Source organism: Bemisia tabaci, chromosome 1, assembly GCF_918797505.1.
Source record: "Bemisia tabaci chromosome 1, PGI_BMITA_v3".
Lineage (NCBI taxonomy): Eukaryota > Metazoa > Arthropoda > Insecta > Hemiptera > Aleyrodidae > Bemisia > Bemisia tabaci.
The window spans coordinates 84,198,583-84,215,790 of record NC_092793.1 but is presented as its reverse complement, the minus strand read 5'-3'; the positions used below and the strand labels follow the sequence as shown (position 1 = coordinate 84,215,790).

Genomic DNA, 17,208 nt, shown 5'->3' with positions numbered 1-17,208 from the left:
GACTTTAAAGACCTTCAAAAACAGGATTTTTCAATTTTTCTCTGAAAATAAAAACCCCTGTAAAAATTAAGAGAAGTTGAGATACAACTGATTTAATAAGAAACAAATATCCGAGTTATTTGGCCTATGAACGTTCCAGAAACGTTTAGATTTCGTCCAACTTAAGTGATAACAATCGAACGCATTAAGAAAACTAGAAATACGGGAAAAATTATAATCAAAAAGATATCGATGGCATGGCTATGGGTACCTAATTCTAGAAACCTATTGGTATTTAAAATTTTGAAAATTTAATAAAAAAGTCACGCTATTACTAGGACTTCTATTATTCGGGCGTACAAAAACCCCGAAACGCGTCCGAATGATATGAGTTCTAGTGAAAGCGTGACTTTTACATTAAATGTTAAAAATTTAAAGTAACAGCTTTTACTGTTTTTTAGAAATCGAAAGAAAACCTTTACACATATGTATGCTTGCAGGCTTAATACAAACCGGTGGCAAACGGTCAGCGCTTCAGCAGCTGCAGTTCCTTCATCAAGGAGAGACGCATTCGACAAGTCCATTCCAGTGAGGTCGCAGATCATAGTTTGGTAGTTGAGTAAGCTTTCTAGGCGGCCTTGTGCAACCTCCGGCTGATAAGGAGTGTACTGAGTGGTCCTGCATAAATTTGAAACGTAGTTGGGTCAAAATTGATTTATTACACTCAAAGCAGCTTGTTGATACATCAGAGCCAGTCGTCATGACCTGCTGAACTCAATTAGGTACCTAACTCAATTAGGTTTGTCATTCTTATTTAACATGTCATTGCTATCCTCGCAAAACTAAAATTAGCAAATTTTGAAAAAAACTTCTATACTTTATTAGAGTCAAAATTAAATTTTTGTGAACTCTAATGCGTATCAGTACGAAACTGAGAGGGGAGAGTGTTCAGCTCAGGCAGTTTGCATTGGAATATTAAGGTGGAGTCACGCCGAGAGATCTACACCGGTTCGGGCCTTTTTAAACCTCATCAGCAGATCACACTCGGTCACACCAACTGCTTTTTTTTTTTCTTTTTTTTTTACCAATTTCAAGTAGCCTATCGGCTAATCCCACGCTTAAACTCAGATCACCTGGCCGGGAATCGAACCCGGGATCTCTTGGTCATAGGACCAGCGCTACAACCACTACACCACAGGTGGCCAGCATGGCCGGCATGCTGATCTGCTGATGAGGTCTAAAAAGGCCCAAACCAGTATAGATCTCTCGGCGTGGCTCCAACTTAATATTCCAATGCAAACTGCCTGAGCTGAACACTCGCCCCCCTCAGTTTCGTATACTGGTACGCATTACAGTTTAAAACAATTTAGTTTTGACTCTAATTATAATTTTTGGAACTTCTTGGCTTCGTTTTCCCCGCGAAATAGTGAGGACCCAGCACCATTTCTCCACCAATTGTCGGCCTCCTGTGGTGTAGTAGTTGTAGCGCTGGCTCTACAATCAGGAGGTCCCGGATTCGATTCCGGGCTAGGCGACCCGAGTTCGATGGTCTCAAACAACGTTTGCCTTGGGCTGGTACATGGTAGGGACGGAGGGGGGAGGGGCTCTAACTGGAAGCGCAAGGATTATCACTTGTGTGGTATTTGAAGTAGTAAAAAAAAAACAAAAAAACCTTGTTACATACAGTTCGGGCCACTTCTTAGTGTTTTGTTTTTTTCATTTATAAGCACAGTTGGGGATATGTGTTTTCTCCCGTTCGGGAGCGGGCGGTTGAGTCTAGATGCGTTCGCATCTCCAACCAGCCTGATAATCATTTTTTCGGGTTTTCCTTGTTTTGTTATGAGAGTTGTTTAGCAGCGACGGTAGATGGCGCGAGGATCACACTTTTTTTTCGGGTTTTCCTTGTTTTGTTATGAGAGTTGTTTAGCAGCGACGGTAGATGGCGCGAGGATCACACTTTTGTGTCATGCCTCGGGTCATATCCATGACGGCGTTTTAATGCCGTCTTGGATTTTGCGGCATGTTAAGTTGGGTTCACTGCCGAGTGTGATCTGCTGATAAGGTCTAAAAAGGTCCAAACCGGTATAGATCTCTCGACGTGACTCCAACTTAATATTCCAATGCAAACTGCCTGAGCTGAACACTCTTCCCCCGTGTGGACCCAGCACGATTTCGCCACCTTGCTACATGTACACACACCCACTCACATCACACACACACACACATACATACACACTCACCCTCACCCGCCCATATATATATTTGGATTTTGGATTTTAAGGGGTCAATTCCACGTGAAATTTTCCGTGCTTTTCAATTCTGATGCGATCTATCCGCAATTCGGTCGGGAACCGTGACTTTTAGCATCGTGACTCCCCCTTTACCTCCCAAGGGGGAGTGGGGGGGTGTCCGGACCACGAAATTCGGATTCCTTGGGGTCAATTCCCTATTCATTTCCGCGGTCTCCGACTTCGTACGACCTAAACCAACCAAGAAAAAGACCTGGTACGGGTGGTCTGAAACACCCTGTATATAATTAAACAAAAATCACGAGTACTTTCCAACCTTTTTATTACATTTTGCAATCTTCACACTACATTTTAAACACCGACGTTTCGGAGACAATTTTCTCCATCTTCAGGGCAGACGAAGTTTATTCATAACTGAACGAGGAAAAAACACAGAAACCCAGTCCAGTCGCAGCAAGAGACCAGTTTAACGATAACAGGAGACATGATAAACATCAACACAAACAATAACAATAAGCCCCCGCCGCAGAGAGGTAGTAGGTACTGATACAGAATGAAAGTTTTCAGAGATTAGAAAAATATTCCTCAAAGTGAGCAAACTCAGTTCTAGAATTTATAGCATTTTGGTTATTTAAAATACATAACGGTCGGTGTTTAAAATGTAGTGTGAAGATTGCAAAATGTAATAAAAAGGTTGGAAAGTACTCGTGATTTTTGTTTAATTATTGATTATGACAACCACACACACACATATATATATATGTGTGTGTGTGTGTGTGTGAGGGTGTGTGTGTGTGTGTGTGTACGTTGAGTAAAACGACCTTCTCATCGTTTCTAGCAAGGTACCTACTTATTTCCATATACCTAACCACGGTATTGTAACTTTAGTGGTAAACGGATTTGTAAGCAAAGTCGTGACCACTTACCATCCTGGATTCTCGAATACATTCCGTAAAATTGTGTGAGGCGTAAAGCAGTTGTAATAACCCATGCCAATGAAACTTCTCCAAACATCATTTTTCTCAGCAATTGCTTGAGCTTTTTCAATTAGTTCAGTTTCCCCTGAGAATCACGAGAGAGAAGATGTGTAAGTAACTATGTAATGTAAAACAAGCAGGAAGCTCCAACGCATTCGCGTCGGAAAGCGGCTCTGGCGACGGTAGTTGTTACGCGTTTACGGTTTCCTTGGTAACCTTTGTTTGCTATCAGCTGATGTCAAGTAGTATGACTAGGAAGCTCCAACCACGGCATTCTTCGAAAAAAGCGGGAAAACTTATAGATTTGAATTTTCAAATTTTAAACGTAAAGTACATTTTTTCCAGTGCGAGATTAAAGCACAGACCCGTTTTGAATTATTGACAGTATCATTATGATTCCAAAAATACACTACACAACATAGCATTCGCTCACAGGAAAAAGATATCAATTAAAATAAAATCAGTCCCCCCTAAACAGCAGAAAATGGCGCCGATTCCCATTCACCAACGCGCGGTCTCTCCAATGTAACATGGTCCAATGATACTCCCCAGCTGGGACCGTCCGGAATAGCAGCTCTAGTGCAAGCACCAGAGCCGCTAAAAGCGAAGAAGGATGTTGATATTTTGAAACAGTTTTACCCCCGTGATTTGCTTTTCACTTTTGCTGTTTTCGTTTTAGGATAGGTATAATTTTGAAATCAATGCATCGGATGGGCCAGAACAAAGACAAACACAGGCAGCCCAAAACGGATATACGAGGTCTGTTAGAGTAAAAACCGGATTTTGGTCATAACTAGCCCACAATGCGTCCGAATTAGATTTTCTTGAGCTTTCCTGATAGCTGGAAATACCGGGTGTCCATAAAGTAACTGAAAAGTGGGTATAATTTTTGAACAAAAAAAGATAGAAGGTCGCGGTTTGTGGCATTCTTCATCATCCAGAGGGGGAAATTTTTCGATAGGGGGTTTTTCTTGGTGAACCCCCCTGGGGGGCCCCAAGGGGGGGCAACTTTCAAAATTCAAATAGCAACCCCCATTTTTTTAGACATGGTTAAAAAGAACTTAAAAAGACAAGAAAAATGACGCAAATAAAATTAAAATCGGTTCACTCGTTCAAAAGTTACAGCCGGTCAAAATTTTAAATTGACCACTTTTCAAAAAATCACCGTTGAGCTCCCAATTACCGAAAAAACAAAAACAAACCTGGAATGAAAAGTTTGAAAAGTGCCCTTTAAGGCAAGGAAAACCAACTGACGTTGTCACAAGTTTGGATGGCATTGTTTCAAAATAAAATTTCGGAAAATTCAACATGGCGGCAAATTTGAGGAAACGCGAATAATGAAAATTCCAGAAACTGTTATCTTTCAAATACCCTCTAGTTTAAGGAAATCAATGGTATCAACTTTTTTTCCTTTATTTGGCCAAGTAAGAGCAATAATTTGCTGACTTGAAAGTTGGCAAGCGGGACCCCTTCAATCGTTGGAGTATGCGACATCACATGCACAGGATTAAGTGTGCTGTCAAAAAATGAAGCCGATGTGAAAAAGCGCTCCTCCTTTGGGATGCTTTAGTAATGTTCAAGGTCCTCATTCTCAAAAAAGAAGAAGAGAAAAATTGAGCAATTTTTTTATTTTTATTATTTTTTAAAGTGGAAGTTCTTATACCTGATGCTCTGTTATTCCGTCAAATGTTCAAAGTGATCTTCATCCTCAAAAAATAACAAAAGAGAAATTAAGCAATTTTTACCCACAAACTTGGTGAGCCAAAAAAAACATGGTATATCCTGATGGGGTAGGGGCCGTTGACATTTTTGACATTTCTCTATCTGAAAATTGAAAACGCAAGAATAATTGTGATTCTCTAATTCCTGGCACTCCGAGTTGGCAAGAAGGATATCTGCTACGCTTTCAATTCCGAAAACGCTGTTCTACTCTTGATTATTATCTGAGTTGAGATTATCTTATTGACAGCCTCAACCTCACGATTTGAGGAACCGATATTTTAGGTAATATCTGATGCAATATCTGATCGGTAACACTATTTACGAATCTGAAATCAGTATACTAAGTTCTCTTGATCGTACTGCGTTCTGATTTAGTTGGCAATTACTATTGTAAATTTACTATTGTTTGCAGCAAAATAAAGATCACTTTGAACATTTGACGGAATAACAGAGCATCAGGTATAAGAACTTCCACTTTAAAAAATAATAAAAATAAAAAAATTGCTCAATTTTTCTCTTCTTCTTTTTTGAGAATGAGGACCTTGAACATTACTAAAGCATCCCAAAGGAGGAGCGCTTTTTCACATCGGCTTCATTTTTTGACAGCACACTTAATCCTGTGCATGTGATGTCGCATACTCCAACGATTGAAGGGGTCCCGCTTGCCAACTTTCAAGTCAGCAAATTATTGCTCTTACTTGGCCAAATAAAGGAAAAAAAGTTGATACCATTGATTTCCTTAAACTAGAGGGTATTTGAAAGATAACAGTTTCTGGAATTTTCATTATTCGCGTTTCCTCAAATTTGCCGCCATGTTGAATTTTCCGAAATTTTATTTTGAAACAATGCCATCCAAACTTGTGACAACGTCAGTTGGTTTTCCTTGCCTTAAAGGGCACTTTTCAAACTTTTCATTCCAGGTTTGTTTTTGTTTTTTCGGTAATTGGGAGCTCAACGGTGATTTTTTGAAAAGTGGTCAATTTAAAATTTTGACCGGCTGTAACTTTTGAACGAGTGAACCGATTTTAATTTTATTTGCGTCATTTTTCTTGTCTTTTTAAGTTCTTTTTAACCATGTCTAAAAAAATGGGGGTTGCTATTTGAATTTTGAAAGTTGCCCCCCCTTGGGGCCCCCCAGGGGGGTTCACCAAGAAAAACCCCCCATCGAAAAATTTCCCCCTCTGGATGATGAAGAATGCCACAAACCGCGACCTTCTATCTTTTTTTGTTCAAAAATTATACCCACTTTTCAGTTACTTTACGGACACCCGGTATACTAAAGAACGCTACGTTCACAGATTTTGTTTATTTTGATTAGTGTTTATTCTGTGTCATCTTGCATATGAGTAAGTCGGGTGCGTTGAGCGATTTTCATCATGCGATCACTGATAGAGCAAAGATTCAACATTAAATTTTGTTTTAAACTCTGTATACCTTGTACAAAAACTTTTGGTATGCTAAGTAAAGTTTACCAAGATCATTGTATGAGTTGTTCCCACTGTTTTCCCACCCCGTGCAGCGACTTTATTGCCTCGTAGTCGTAAGACTCGATTTTAGCCTGACAGACCTTCCTTTAATGTCAAAACTCTATCCATTTTTGCTCGAGAAAAATTTGCAAGATATGTACCTACCCGAATATTTCCATTGTAATACATAATACCTGAACGTACCTACCGGTGACTAATTGCTCGGCGGAGCGATCTTTTTCTGTTCGATCCCGATCGAACAGACTTAGAAAAATTTTAGGAAATATTATAGCACACATTTTTTATCCCCCCCCCCTCACTCTTGGAGGGTCCTCTCAATTTTACATATTAATTATTTGATCATTCATTTATTTCATAGAAATAGGTGAGTTAAATTCATTATGCCGCAACTTGAGTCAAACAATCATACTCGGCTTATTTTTTCCAAGTGTCCTTGTTTGGCACCCGAACTGAACTTGCTATTCTCAGAGGGGCGGGCATCAATTTGCCACTCTTTTGTTTTCGCGACGCCAAGCGCGAAAAGCACCGACCAATCACGTTGCACGCCCGCGGTAACTCATTAATTATTCCACCTTTTGCACACCTTGACCCGCCTCCCAGATTTGTGCGTCTTAAAACATGTCCTTTACTTACCTTCACTTGGACTGAAAGTGCCCTTCCTAACTATCGAATCACTCACCTTGAACACCCTTTTCATGTTCCTAACCTTTCCTTTATAATTATTCTCAAAATCCTCATTACCTCCATATTTCTTCACAACCATGAGTCCGATTCATATGCAAATTTTCCATGTTTTCACTTATTTTAGCTTCGGTTCAATAATGTACTCCCAAATATACACAATATTCTGAAAGCACTCGTCAAGCCCGACCAGCTCAAACTATTATCAACCAATAAAGTTTAAATCTCAACGTCCAACTCCAACTTTGAAAGTCCACGGCAAGCACAGATCCCGCTCCCCCCGGAGCCTCTCTCATAGCGGCGGTCCCCGCTCTGTTCCTTTTCACTGAAAAAAACTTGTCCTAAATTTAAGGAAACATGTATCCTTAAAAAGTTTTCTAATTCCAACACGGTGTAGGCTTGGAACAATCCAACAGTTATCTCGATCCAATGTAACAAAATTGTGCTGACTTCTAGGTATGCTTTCTTGAACCACGTATACAGGGTGAGCGAAAAGTCCCCGACTCCCCCCCCCCTCTAACTTTTGAACGTATGCTTGTATCGAAACGAAATTTTGGGGATGCTCCTAGATCGATAAGAGCTATTTTTTTGGCACATCCAAAATTTTGGGGAGGCGTCCCCCCGCGAGGGGCGCACACTAACTCGAAATTTTCAAATGGTAACCCCCCTCTTCTGATACATCGTTGAAAAGGTAATAAAAAGAGACACTATTCATTCTTCTGCAGAAGGGGAGGCGGGGAGGGGCCACCCTCCCACCCTCAAATCAAGATCCATCCATATAGGTCAGTCATTCCCGAAACCCAAATGAGAATCTTCTGCGCATGACGTCAGCATTACTGCCGCGAAAACCAGAAATGTCGGAAACAATGCTTTTCTTATGGGAGAGAACAAATTTTTCTTAATGAATCATTTAAATTTCTTACTTTTAAATTCTTTGAAGCTTTCTGAGTGTCGAAAGGAACGTTTAGAAATTAGCGTCAAGGGTTTCAATTCAGCTGAATTTGCGTTTTTATATTTTTAAATGATTTTTGAAGTCAGCGATGTAACAAGCCATCTAGTGGTATAGATTCGCGTGTAAAAATGGCTGATGCAGAGTAAACTGTAAAAATGAAAGAACACAAATTCGGCAAAATCGAAACCCTGAATGCTAATGTCTAAACGTTCTTTTCGACACACAGAAAGTTTCAAAGGATTTAAAAGTAAGAAATTTAAATGATTCATTAAGAAAAATTTGCTCTCTCCCATAAGAAAAGCATTGTTTCCGACTTTTCTGGTTTTCGCGGCAGTAATGCTGACGTCACGAGCCAATGGAAAGGGGCTTACCCCGAGCGGGGAAATCTGCGCAATGACTGACCTATATGGACAGATGAGGTGATGATAAGGTGGTAATTTTATGTAAGGAAGAGAAGTTGTTTCCCAGACTGGTCCTGGAAATGATCGAAATCCTCAAACATGGGGATTCTGTGTGTAATAACCGCACTGACATCAGCGGGCTTAGTGCAATATACCACTCACTTTTTAAAAAGTCAGGTTTAGGTTGACGCCCCAGCGGCACCTATTGGCTTTTCCTTGAACTTAATTGTTTCACTGGTTAGTGCTGCCATCTGTGTGTGGATCGTGAACTAGCGTATCGGTCATTTTCGGTTACTGGTGCTGGCATCGATGTGTCTTGTTTGTTATCAATTTTCCTTTTTTTTTTTCTCTCAGATCCCGGCCCCACCATGTAGAGCTCAGGTTTTAGCGTTTTTCTTTTAAAAATTTTTTATTGTTTCCGACTGAAAATGACTCAGTGTTGAGTCGAAACGTCTCGGGTTTCATAATTGTGTATTTTTAGCCTTGTTTCCCGTTTTTTTCATCTTTGTTGTTCCACTGTTATCATCGTCTTGGGCTGCTCCTAAAAATTTGTATCTATGACCTATATGGATGGATCTTGCCCTCAAATAGTCTGGGCTCCGTCAGGTAGCTGAGTACCTTCAAAAAGGTACCTACTTCCGCCTCGAGTGAACTAGCCGCCCCTCCCCCAAGAAAGACAGTTAATCGTGGGAGGGGGGGGGGCTAAAATCACTCTAGACGCAGACGATAAGGTTTTCGACGATTTCTTTCTGAAAGTACATGCAATGCCGAGAATTTTGCCGCCTCGTTTGCCTTTCTGCACCTTTCTGAACCGGACTTACGATTTTTTGAAAACTGGCCTATTTTGAACTTTGACCGAGAATAACTCGAGAACGAAAAGTCGTAGCGACCTCCGGTTTGCGCCAAAAAGTTTCCAAGGTAAAAAGGTAAAAGCTCGCGAGAAACACTAAGGTGCCACTGGTTTTCTCTGAAATCAACTCCCAAGCTCAAAAAAAGCTCTCAAAGTGAGGCCAAAATGGAGGGGATATCCCACCCTACCCTGAGAGTCCACCTCTACATCAAAACAAAATCTCCATGCAAAGATAGGGAGCAAATACATTAGCAGGGTTGCCACTTTATTCGGGGACTCCAAAACTGAAAACACGGCAACCCTGCTAATGTATTTGCTCCCTATCTTTGCATGGAGAGTTTGTTTTGATGTAGAGGTGGACTCTCAGGGTATGGTGGGATATCCCCTCCATTTTAGCCTCACTTTGAGAGCTTTTATTGAGCTTGGGAGATGATTTCAGAGAAAACCAGTGGCACCATCGTGTTTCTCGCGAGATTTTACATAAGAATCAATGGTCAAATCGCAAATCCCTCACACATGCAACATCTCCATTCCGACAGATATAGACAATAGAACAAACCTTAATGAGATCAATTGGACTACATTTTGCAATTTGGAACTATAAATTCTAGCCCGGTTTAAAAACAACGTATGTACCATTAATTCCCCTACGGACACAAGTGTTTTTTCAGATGAGCCAGAATTTATAAGTCCATATTGCAAAATGCAGTCCAATTGAATGTAGTGGGAGGGACCCACATAGCACAGAATATTGATATAATACTACAATAGTACTGACACGTCAGTAGTGTCAGTATTTATACAGGGTTATTCAAAAGTTACGCAACACTGGCCATAACTTTAGTTCTAATCATGATATCGATTTGCGGTTTGTGGCGTCCTTCCTCATATCGAGGAGGAAACTTTTTGAGGTACTTTTCAGTTCTTCCCCCCCCCCCCCCAGGGGGGGACGGGGGACGGGGGGCAACTCAAAAATTTCAAATGGCAACCCCCATCATGTGATACATCGTTAGAAAGAGCATGAAAAAAGAAAATTTTTGGCGCAAACCGGAAGTCGATCTGACCCCCCTGTCAAAAGTTAGGGGGGTCCAAAGGTTATTTAGGGGGTTCGTACCTTCATTTTTTAGAGTAGCTTCGGCGGCTCTTGGACGTACCGTTTCTCTTTTCAAAGAGTCCTCGAATACTCCAAGTCTGATACCGAAGTCTTCATATTGCTCCAGGGCCACCACAGCCCCCCCGTAGGGGGGGATGGGCCTGTTACAATGAAACATTGCATTAAAATGCGAAATGTCACAGAAGAGCTTCAAACATAGCATCAAATCCGAGTGGAACTTCTTGCCAATGTTAACGCAAACGCAGCCTGCGACTTTAAAGTGAGTTTTCAAAACTCTTAGCCCCCTGCCCCCCCCCCTCATTTTTGGTTGCAGAGCGGGTAAAAACCGGGAAATTCACTACAAATAATGCCCGAAACTAATGTCCAACTTGAGGAGGACCCTTGAAACGTTGCGATCAGTCGGAGCATTGAAATACAAGGACTGCCACCCCCTTAGAGTACGGAAACATCCAAAACACCCCCGCTGCCCCCCTCATTTTTCGTTGCGGAGCGGGTAAAAACCGGGAAAATCGCCAGAAATGATGCCCGAAACCACTGTAGAACTTGACGAGAACCCTTGAAACGTTGCGCTCAGTCGGAGAACTGCAACACAGGAACTGCCGCCCACTTTAAGGACGGAAACACCCATAAAACCCCCGCTGCCCCCCTCTTTTTTCGTTGCAGAGCTGGTAAGAACCGGGGCATCATTTCTGGCGATTTTCCCGGTTTTTACCCGCTCCGCAACGAAAAATGAGGGGGGCAGCGGGGGTGTTTTGGATGTTTCCGTACTTTAAGGGGGTGGCAGTCCTTGTATTTCAATGCTCCGACTGATCGCAACGTTTCAAGGGTCCTCCTCAAGTTGGACATTAGTTTCGGGCATTATTTGTAGTGAATTTCCCGGTTTTTACCCGCTCTGCAACCAAAAATGAGGGGGGGGGCAGGGGGCTAAGAGTTTTGAAAACTCACTTTAAAGTCGCAGGCTGCGTTCGCGTTAACATTGGCAAGAAGTTCCACTCGGATTTGATGCTATGTTTGAAGCTCTTCTGTGACATTTCGCATTTTAATGCAATGTTTCATTGTAACAGGCCCATCCCCCCCTACGGGGGGGCTGTGGTGGCCCTGGAGCAATATGAAGACTTCGGTATCAGACTTGGAGTATTCGAGGACTCTTTGAAAAGAGAAACGGTACGTCCAAGAGCCGCCGAAGCTACTCTAAAAAATGAAGGTACGGACCCCCTAAATAACCTTTGGACCCCCCTAACTTTTGACAGGGGGGTCAGATCGACTTCCGGTTTGCGCCAAAAATTTTCTTTTTTCATGCTCTTTCTAACGATGTATCACATGATGGGGGTTGCCATTTGAAATTTTTGAGTTGCCCCCCGCCCCCTGGGGGGGGGGGGGGGGGAAGAACTGAAAAGTACCTCAAAAAGTTTCCTCCTCGATATGAGAAAGGACGCCACAAACCGCAAATCGATATCATAATTAGAACTAAAGTTATGGCCAGTGGTGCGTAACTTTTGAATAACCCTGGATAATGCTGATGTATCCTGATTTAATATTATATCAAGACTATGCCAGTATTTATTAGTTACTGATTTGGAGCTGTCAAAATATTGTTACGGTATTGGCCGAAAAGGTTGATTTCATATGGGAATCAGGGTTATGACAAGGTCATCAGAACACTGCAGGACACCGACAATATGTATGCATTACTACCTTGACACTGACAGGTACGTATGCAATACTAGTATGTTCTTCGTAATATTGATGTAATATTGCAGTAACCTTGATGTTACTCCAAGAAAGCATAGGTACCTAAATGGCCTGGGCGCAAAAATACAAAACCGCATTGCGGTATTTCAAAATTTTTACTCTTATTTCCAGCTTAGAAGGAAAAGCAGCATTTCTCTGGGTGCCATTTTACAGCACCAGCTTTTTAAAAGCTGAGGTTACAAAATTGCACTTAAAGAAACATAGCTTTCCCAGATAGCACAGAAATATTTTCAAAATATTGTCACAATATTTTGATGTTCCCTTCATTTAAATATTTTAAAAATATTTTACCGAAATTATTTTGAAAATATTTTAAAAATATTTTATCGGAATGTTTACCTATTAATACCATGCGCCCTATCAACGATTAACGGCACTACTTGCTTCTGTATGCACGTCTGTACACTCAGCGCACTCTGTCAAGTAGATATGAAAGTTCAGACGATGACCGTCATTTTCATAGTACTGCACATGTATTACATTTGAAACATGAATTACACAAGTATACAAGTATTGAATATTATAAACCACTTACTTGATGTCCTGCGACGTTTAGTAGCGTAAAATACCCGGACACCCTCGGGTGGACTTGAACCCGAACCGTGGATGTGATAGCCCAGCACTCTGCCACTGAGCCACAGGGAGCTGATGGTGAGTCGGGTTAAAATCACGCTTTTTAAGGCTGTTATAGCATGCATAGCATCAGTGCGCGGCTCGACTTTCATCATAACTTTGATTAACACCGTGTTTTCTTAGGCTTCTTTTTCTTCCTATATTTTTTTTTCATTTTTTCGTGTTAATTTCTTTTCGTGTTATTTTTTTTTTTACCTCGTCAGCATTGACTCAATACTGTTGTTTGATATATTGAAGGTATCAGTGTTATATTCATGCTGACGCGGTATACCTTTTAACCGACAATCTTAATATCATACTGCATTAGTGTTGGTGATATCATGTCAACATCCAACAATACAGGGTGTTTCAGACCGCCCGTACCAGGCCTTTTTCTCGGTTGGTTTAGGTCGTGCGAAGTCGGAGACCGCGGGGATGAATAGGGAATTGACCCCAAGGAATCCGAATTTCGTGGTCCCGAAACCCCACCACCGCCCCTTGGGGGGTAAAGGGGGGGTCACGATGCTAAAAGTCACGGTTCCCGACCGAATTGCGAATTGATCGCATCAGAATTGAAAAGCACGAAAAATTTCACGTGGAATTGACCCCTAAAAATCCAAAATCGGACCATCCAAGGCCCAAATATGACCCCCTAAAGAGGGGGGCAGTACCTCCTTCCATAATTTCTCTTTGGTCTCAAAATTGACGTAGATTCTCCAGAAAAAGACAATTTCCCAAGTAATCGACCTCGAGAAATCCAAATTTCATGGTCCCGAAGCTCCTCTAGCCCCCCTTGGGGGATAAACGGGGGGGGCCCAATTTTAAAAATCGGGGCTCCTTTCCGAATCGCAAATTGATTGCATCCAAATTGAGGAGCAGAACACATTTACATCTTTGGTGACTCCTAAGAGTTCTAATAGACCCCCTGAATGGCAGAAAGTAACTCCCTGAGGAGGGGGGCTTCGCCCCCGCCAAAAATTTCTCAAGATTCCTCTTTGGTCGCAAAATTGACGTCGATTCTCCAGAAAAAAACGGTCTCCCATGTAGTTGACCCCGAGGAGCTCAGGGAACATGAAATTTAGAGTCCTCGGGGTCGATTACATGGGAAATCGTCCTTTTCTGGAGAATCGACGTCAATTTTGCGACCAAAGAGGAATCCTGAGAAATTTTTGGCGAGGGCGAGGCCCCCTTCCTCAAGGGGTTACTTTCTGCCATTCAGGGGGGTCAATTAGAACTCTTAGGAGTCACCAAAGATGTAAATGTGTTCTGCTCCTCAATTTGGATGCAATCAATTTGCGATTCGGAAAGGAGCCCCGATTTTTAAAATTGGGCCCCCCCCCCCCCGTTTACCCCCAGGGGGAGCTAGAGGAGCTTCGGGACCATGAAATTTGGATTTCTCGAGGTCAATTACCGGGCAAACTGTCTTTTTCTGGAGAATCTGCGTCAATTTTGAGACCAAAGAGAAATTATGGAGGGGGGTACTGGCCCCCTCTTTAGGGGGTCATTTTTGGGCCTTGGATGGTCCGATTTTGGATTTTTAGGGGTCAATTCCACGTGAAATTTTCCGTGCTTTTCAATTCTGATGCGATCTATCCGCAATTCGGTCGGGAACCGTGACTTTTAGCATCGTGACCCCCCCTTTACCCCCCAAGGGGCGGTGGTGGGGTTTCGGGACCACGAAATTCGGATTCCTTGGGGTCAATTCCCTATTCATCCCCGCGGTCTCCGACTTCGTACGACCTAAAGCAACCGAGAAAAAGGCCTGGTACGGGTGGTCTGAAACACCATGTATGTATCAGTATGACATAAGATTCTGTGCTATGTGGATTGTCACAAGGCTGAGGTGTTAAAGAAACAGTACTTGAGAACTTCTCCACTTCTCAATTTCTCAATGAGAAGCGGATTAAAGGCGCTCCTGTATCATCCAAGGTAGCCGCAAGTTTTGAAGAATTTTGAGGTGGTGTTGAGTTTCGACAGTCAAGGATGGAAAAGAAGATCAGGATGCCAAAAAAATGGTCGATTGGCTCCAACATGACTCTTCCTTTTTACAGTCTGAGAGGTTAACTTCTCTTTCAACCGGTCTTGTGGCAGATGACACGATAAACTGTCAAGATTGCCAAGAAATTGGTGACAAATCAATAAGAGGTATTGTCGGTCAAAACTTTCACGATGTAAAATTAAGTGAAAAGAACAAGGTAGTGCCACTATCTGCACTTAATTGAAGTCTCAAAACTCATGAAATTGTTATTCCTGTGGACACCAACCTGCTATACCAGCGAATCATCAAAACTATGCACGATGAAACCGAGCTCATGAAATGCTTCCAGTATGAACTTTCCCCCTTTCCTCAAACTTTATTTGATGAGCGAGGTATGAGAAAAGGGGTAAAATCAGCTCTTGACTCATTTTTCGATCCCTGTCTAGATTTGGATCAAAGCACGAAGAATTGGAAGTTTGTCATTGACTGAGGATATGTGTTAGTGTGTTACATTGCTTTAATGCTTAAATTGGCCTCGTAATGGGACGTTCGGGTAGTTTTTAAAGCTTACGTTAATTTTGTAATCAAACACTACGGTTTGATGCCACAGTTGTATTTGATGGCTACTTATGAAGAAGATTCCGTCAACACAAAAAGCGCTGAAAGGTTCCGTGGATATAATACCAAAAAATGTGCAGATGCTTACCTACAGCAGAAACCTCCGTAACTGTTAGGAAATTTTTTTGACAAATGATAAAAATACCTAAATCAAGATTAATAATACCTACTGCTAAGTATTGAACTGAGAAAGAGCTTAATTTCTGCTCTGCAAACTGAGGATGAGGCAGACACATTGATCGTTTAAGAAGCTATATAATAATAGCCACAAAATGCAACACGGGGACTGCCGTAATTGGGGAAGATATTGACTTATTAGGTAAGTGATGTTGTTGATTGCTCTTACTCCTATGTGGAAGTGAACATTTTTTTTCATAAAACCAAGTAAAGGCAAAAAACCAAAAACTATTTACGACTTTTAATCAACCTGGCAGTCATGTGCAAACATTAAAAAAACATGTTCCAAACATGTTCTCGCTGCAAGTGGTTGCAACGTGGAAAATGAGAACCAATATCATCAGTGAAATCACGTACCTAATGATCACAAACTCAGCTACCATTTCAGTTGCTTGGCGTGAATTGCGATGCATCGATTGTTCTACCATTTACACCTGTAAAGAATCGATTATTAAGGTGTTCGCTGCGAACACCCTGTTTAACGATCCTTTTCCATAGGATATAATGGCATAACAATCTATTTACCCTGCTAAAAATGATTGGAATGTTAGCATATTGATAGCAATGTGCTAGTATTAAGTTTTCAAGCATAAAACTGAGTAACGTAATGTTAGCAATATGTCGATACTATACCAGCTATATGTGAGAATTAAGTTCGTTAGTGATACACTAAATGATTATATCCTAGCCATATGTGTGTTATATATTAGCATTAAGTTGGTCGGCATTATACTAGTATTATACTCAGCAGTGTAATGATTAGGGTAGCCTGGGGTTAAGTGGGCACGGCGGGTTAACTGAACACTCGACCTAGCTGCCACCTGGTGGGCATACTCAAAACCAACTACCCAAGTAGCATTTTTCAACGGAAAAATCGCGATTTTATCGCCGATAAAGTCGCGATTATCCTCGATTTTATCGGCGATAAAATCGCTAGGATCATCAACATTTGAGCGATTATCCTCGATCTTTTCGCGATTCTATTGCGATTTTATCGGCCCGAAAAAATTGCGATTTTATCGCGATAAGATCGAGGATGATCGCTCAGATGTTGATGATCCTAGCGATTGATAAAATCGCCAAAAAAAAGGGGTTAAAGTTATCAGCCGATTGCCGTTAGGTTCAGCCGTCAGGTCCTTTGACGAAGACGAGCGTAAAATCCCCGGAGCCTCCGCGGGGATTCGAACCCCAATCGCTACGGTGGAAGGCCAGCACATTGTCACTATGCTATGACCGCTATATGACTTGCGTGTGCGAATTGAAGCCTCTTATACATGGATCGGCGCTTCGCAACCTCACAACTTATGTCTTTGCGTTGACTGACACCGATTTTTCATTGGATTTTTTTTTTTTTTTTTTTTTTTTTTTTTTTTTTAATTTTCCCTCCTCTGTATTTTATTTCATACCTTGAAATACGGTTGGTAAAAAAAGGTTCTATTGGTAATCTCATCATTCTGTCTCTGTAAAATTACCAATAATAGTGAGATGGCAAAGTTACCGATGGACCTTGGGAAAAACGCCAATAGTTTTTATCAACTGTGGTAGAATTACCGAGATAAAATGGTAAAGTTACCGGGGACTGATTACCAATAAAAGTGGTATTCTTACCTGAAAAAATCAGTAAAAATACCGGTTTTCAGGTAAGCTTACCAGTCTGTA

The 17,208-nt window shown here is 41.5% G+C and overlaps 1 protein-coding gene and 1 long non-coding RNA gene across 6 annotated transcripts in view; both read right to left on the bottom strand.

Annotated features, from left to right (window-relative positions):
* LOC140226030 (uncharacterized) overlaps nt 1-17,208 on the bottom strand; it is a 234,405-nt gene that overhangs the window by 193,665 nt on the left and 23,532 nt on the right. The window lies entirely within an intron of this gene.
* The window catches only part of LOC109039911 (glycine dehydrogenase (decarboxylating), mitochondrial), a 138,262-nt gene that overhangs the window by 109,315 nt on the left and 11,739 nt on the right, over nt 1-17,208 (bottom strand). For all 5 annotated transcript variants that reach the window (XM_072306323.1, XM_019055633.2, XM_019055635.2 and 2 more), the window contains exons 3-4: nt 3,155-3,290; nt 493-657 (exon numbers count right to left, since the gene is read on the bottom strand). In XM_072306323.1, coding sequence (XP_072162424.1) covers nt 493-657; nt 3,155-3,290 — 301 coding nt within the window. The remainder of the gene's footprint in view (nt 1-492; nt 658-3,154; nt 3,291-17,208) is intronic.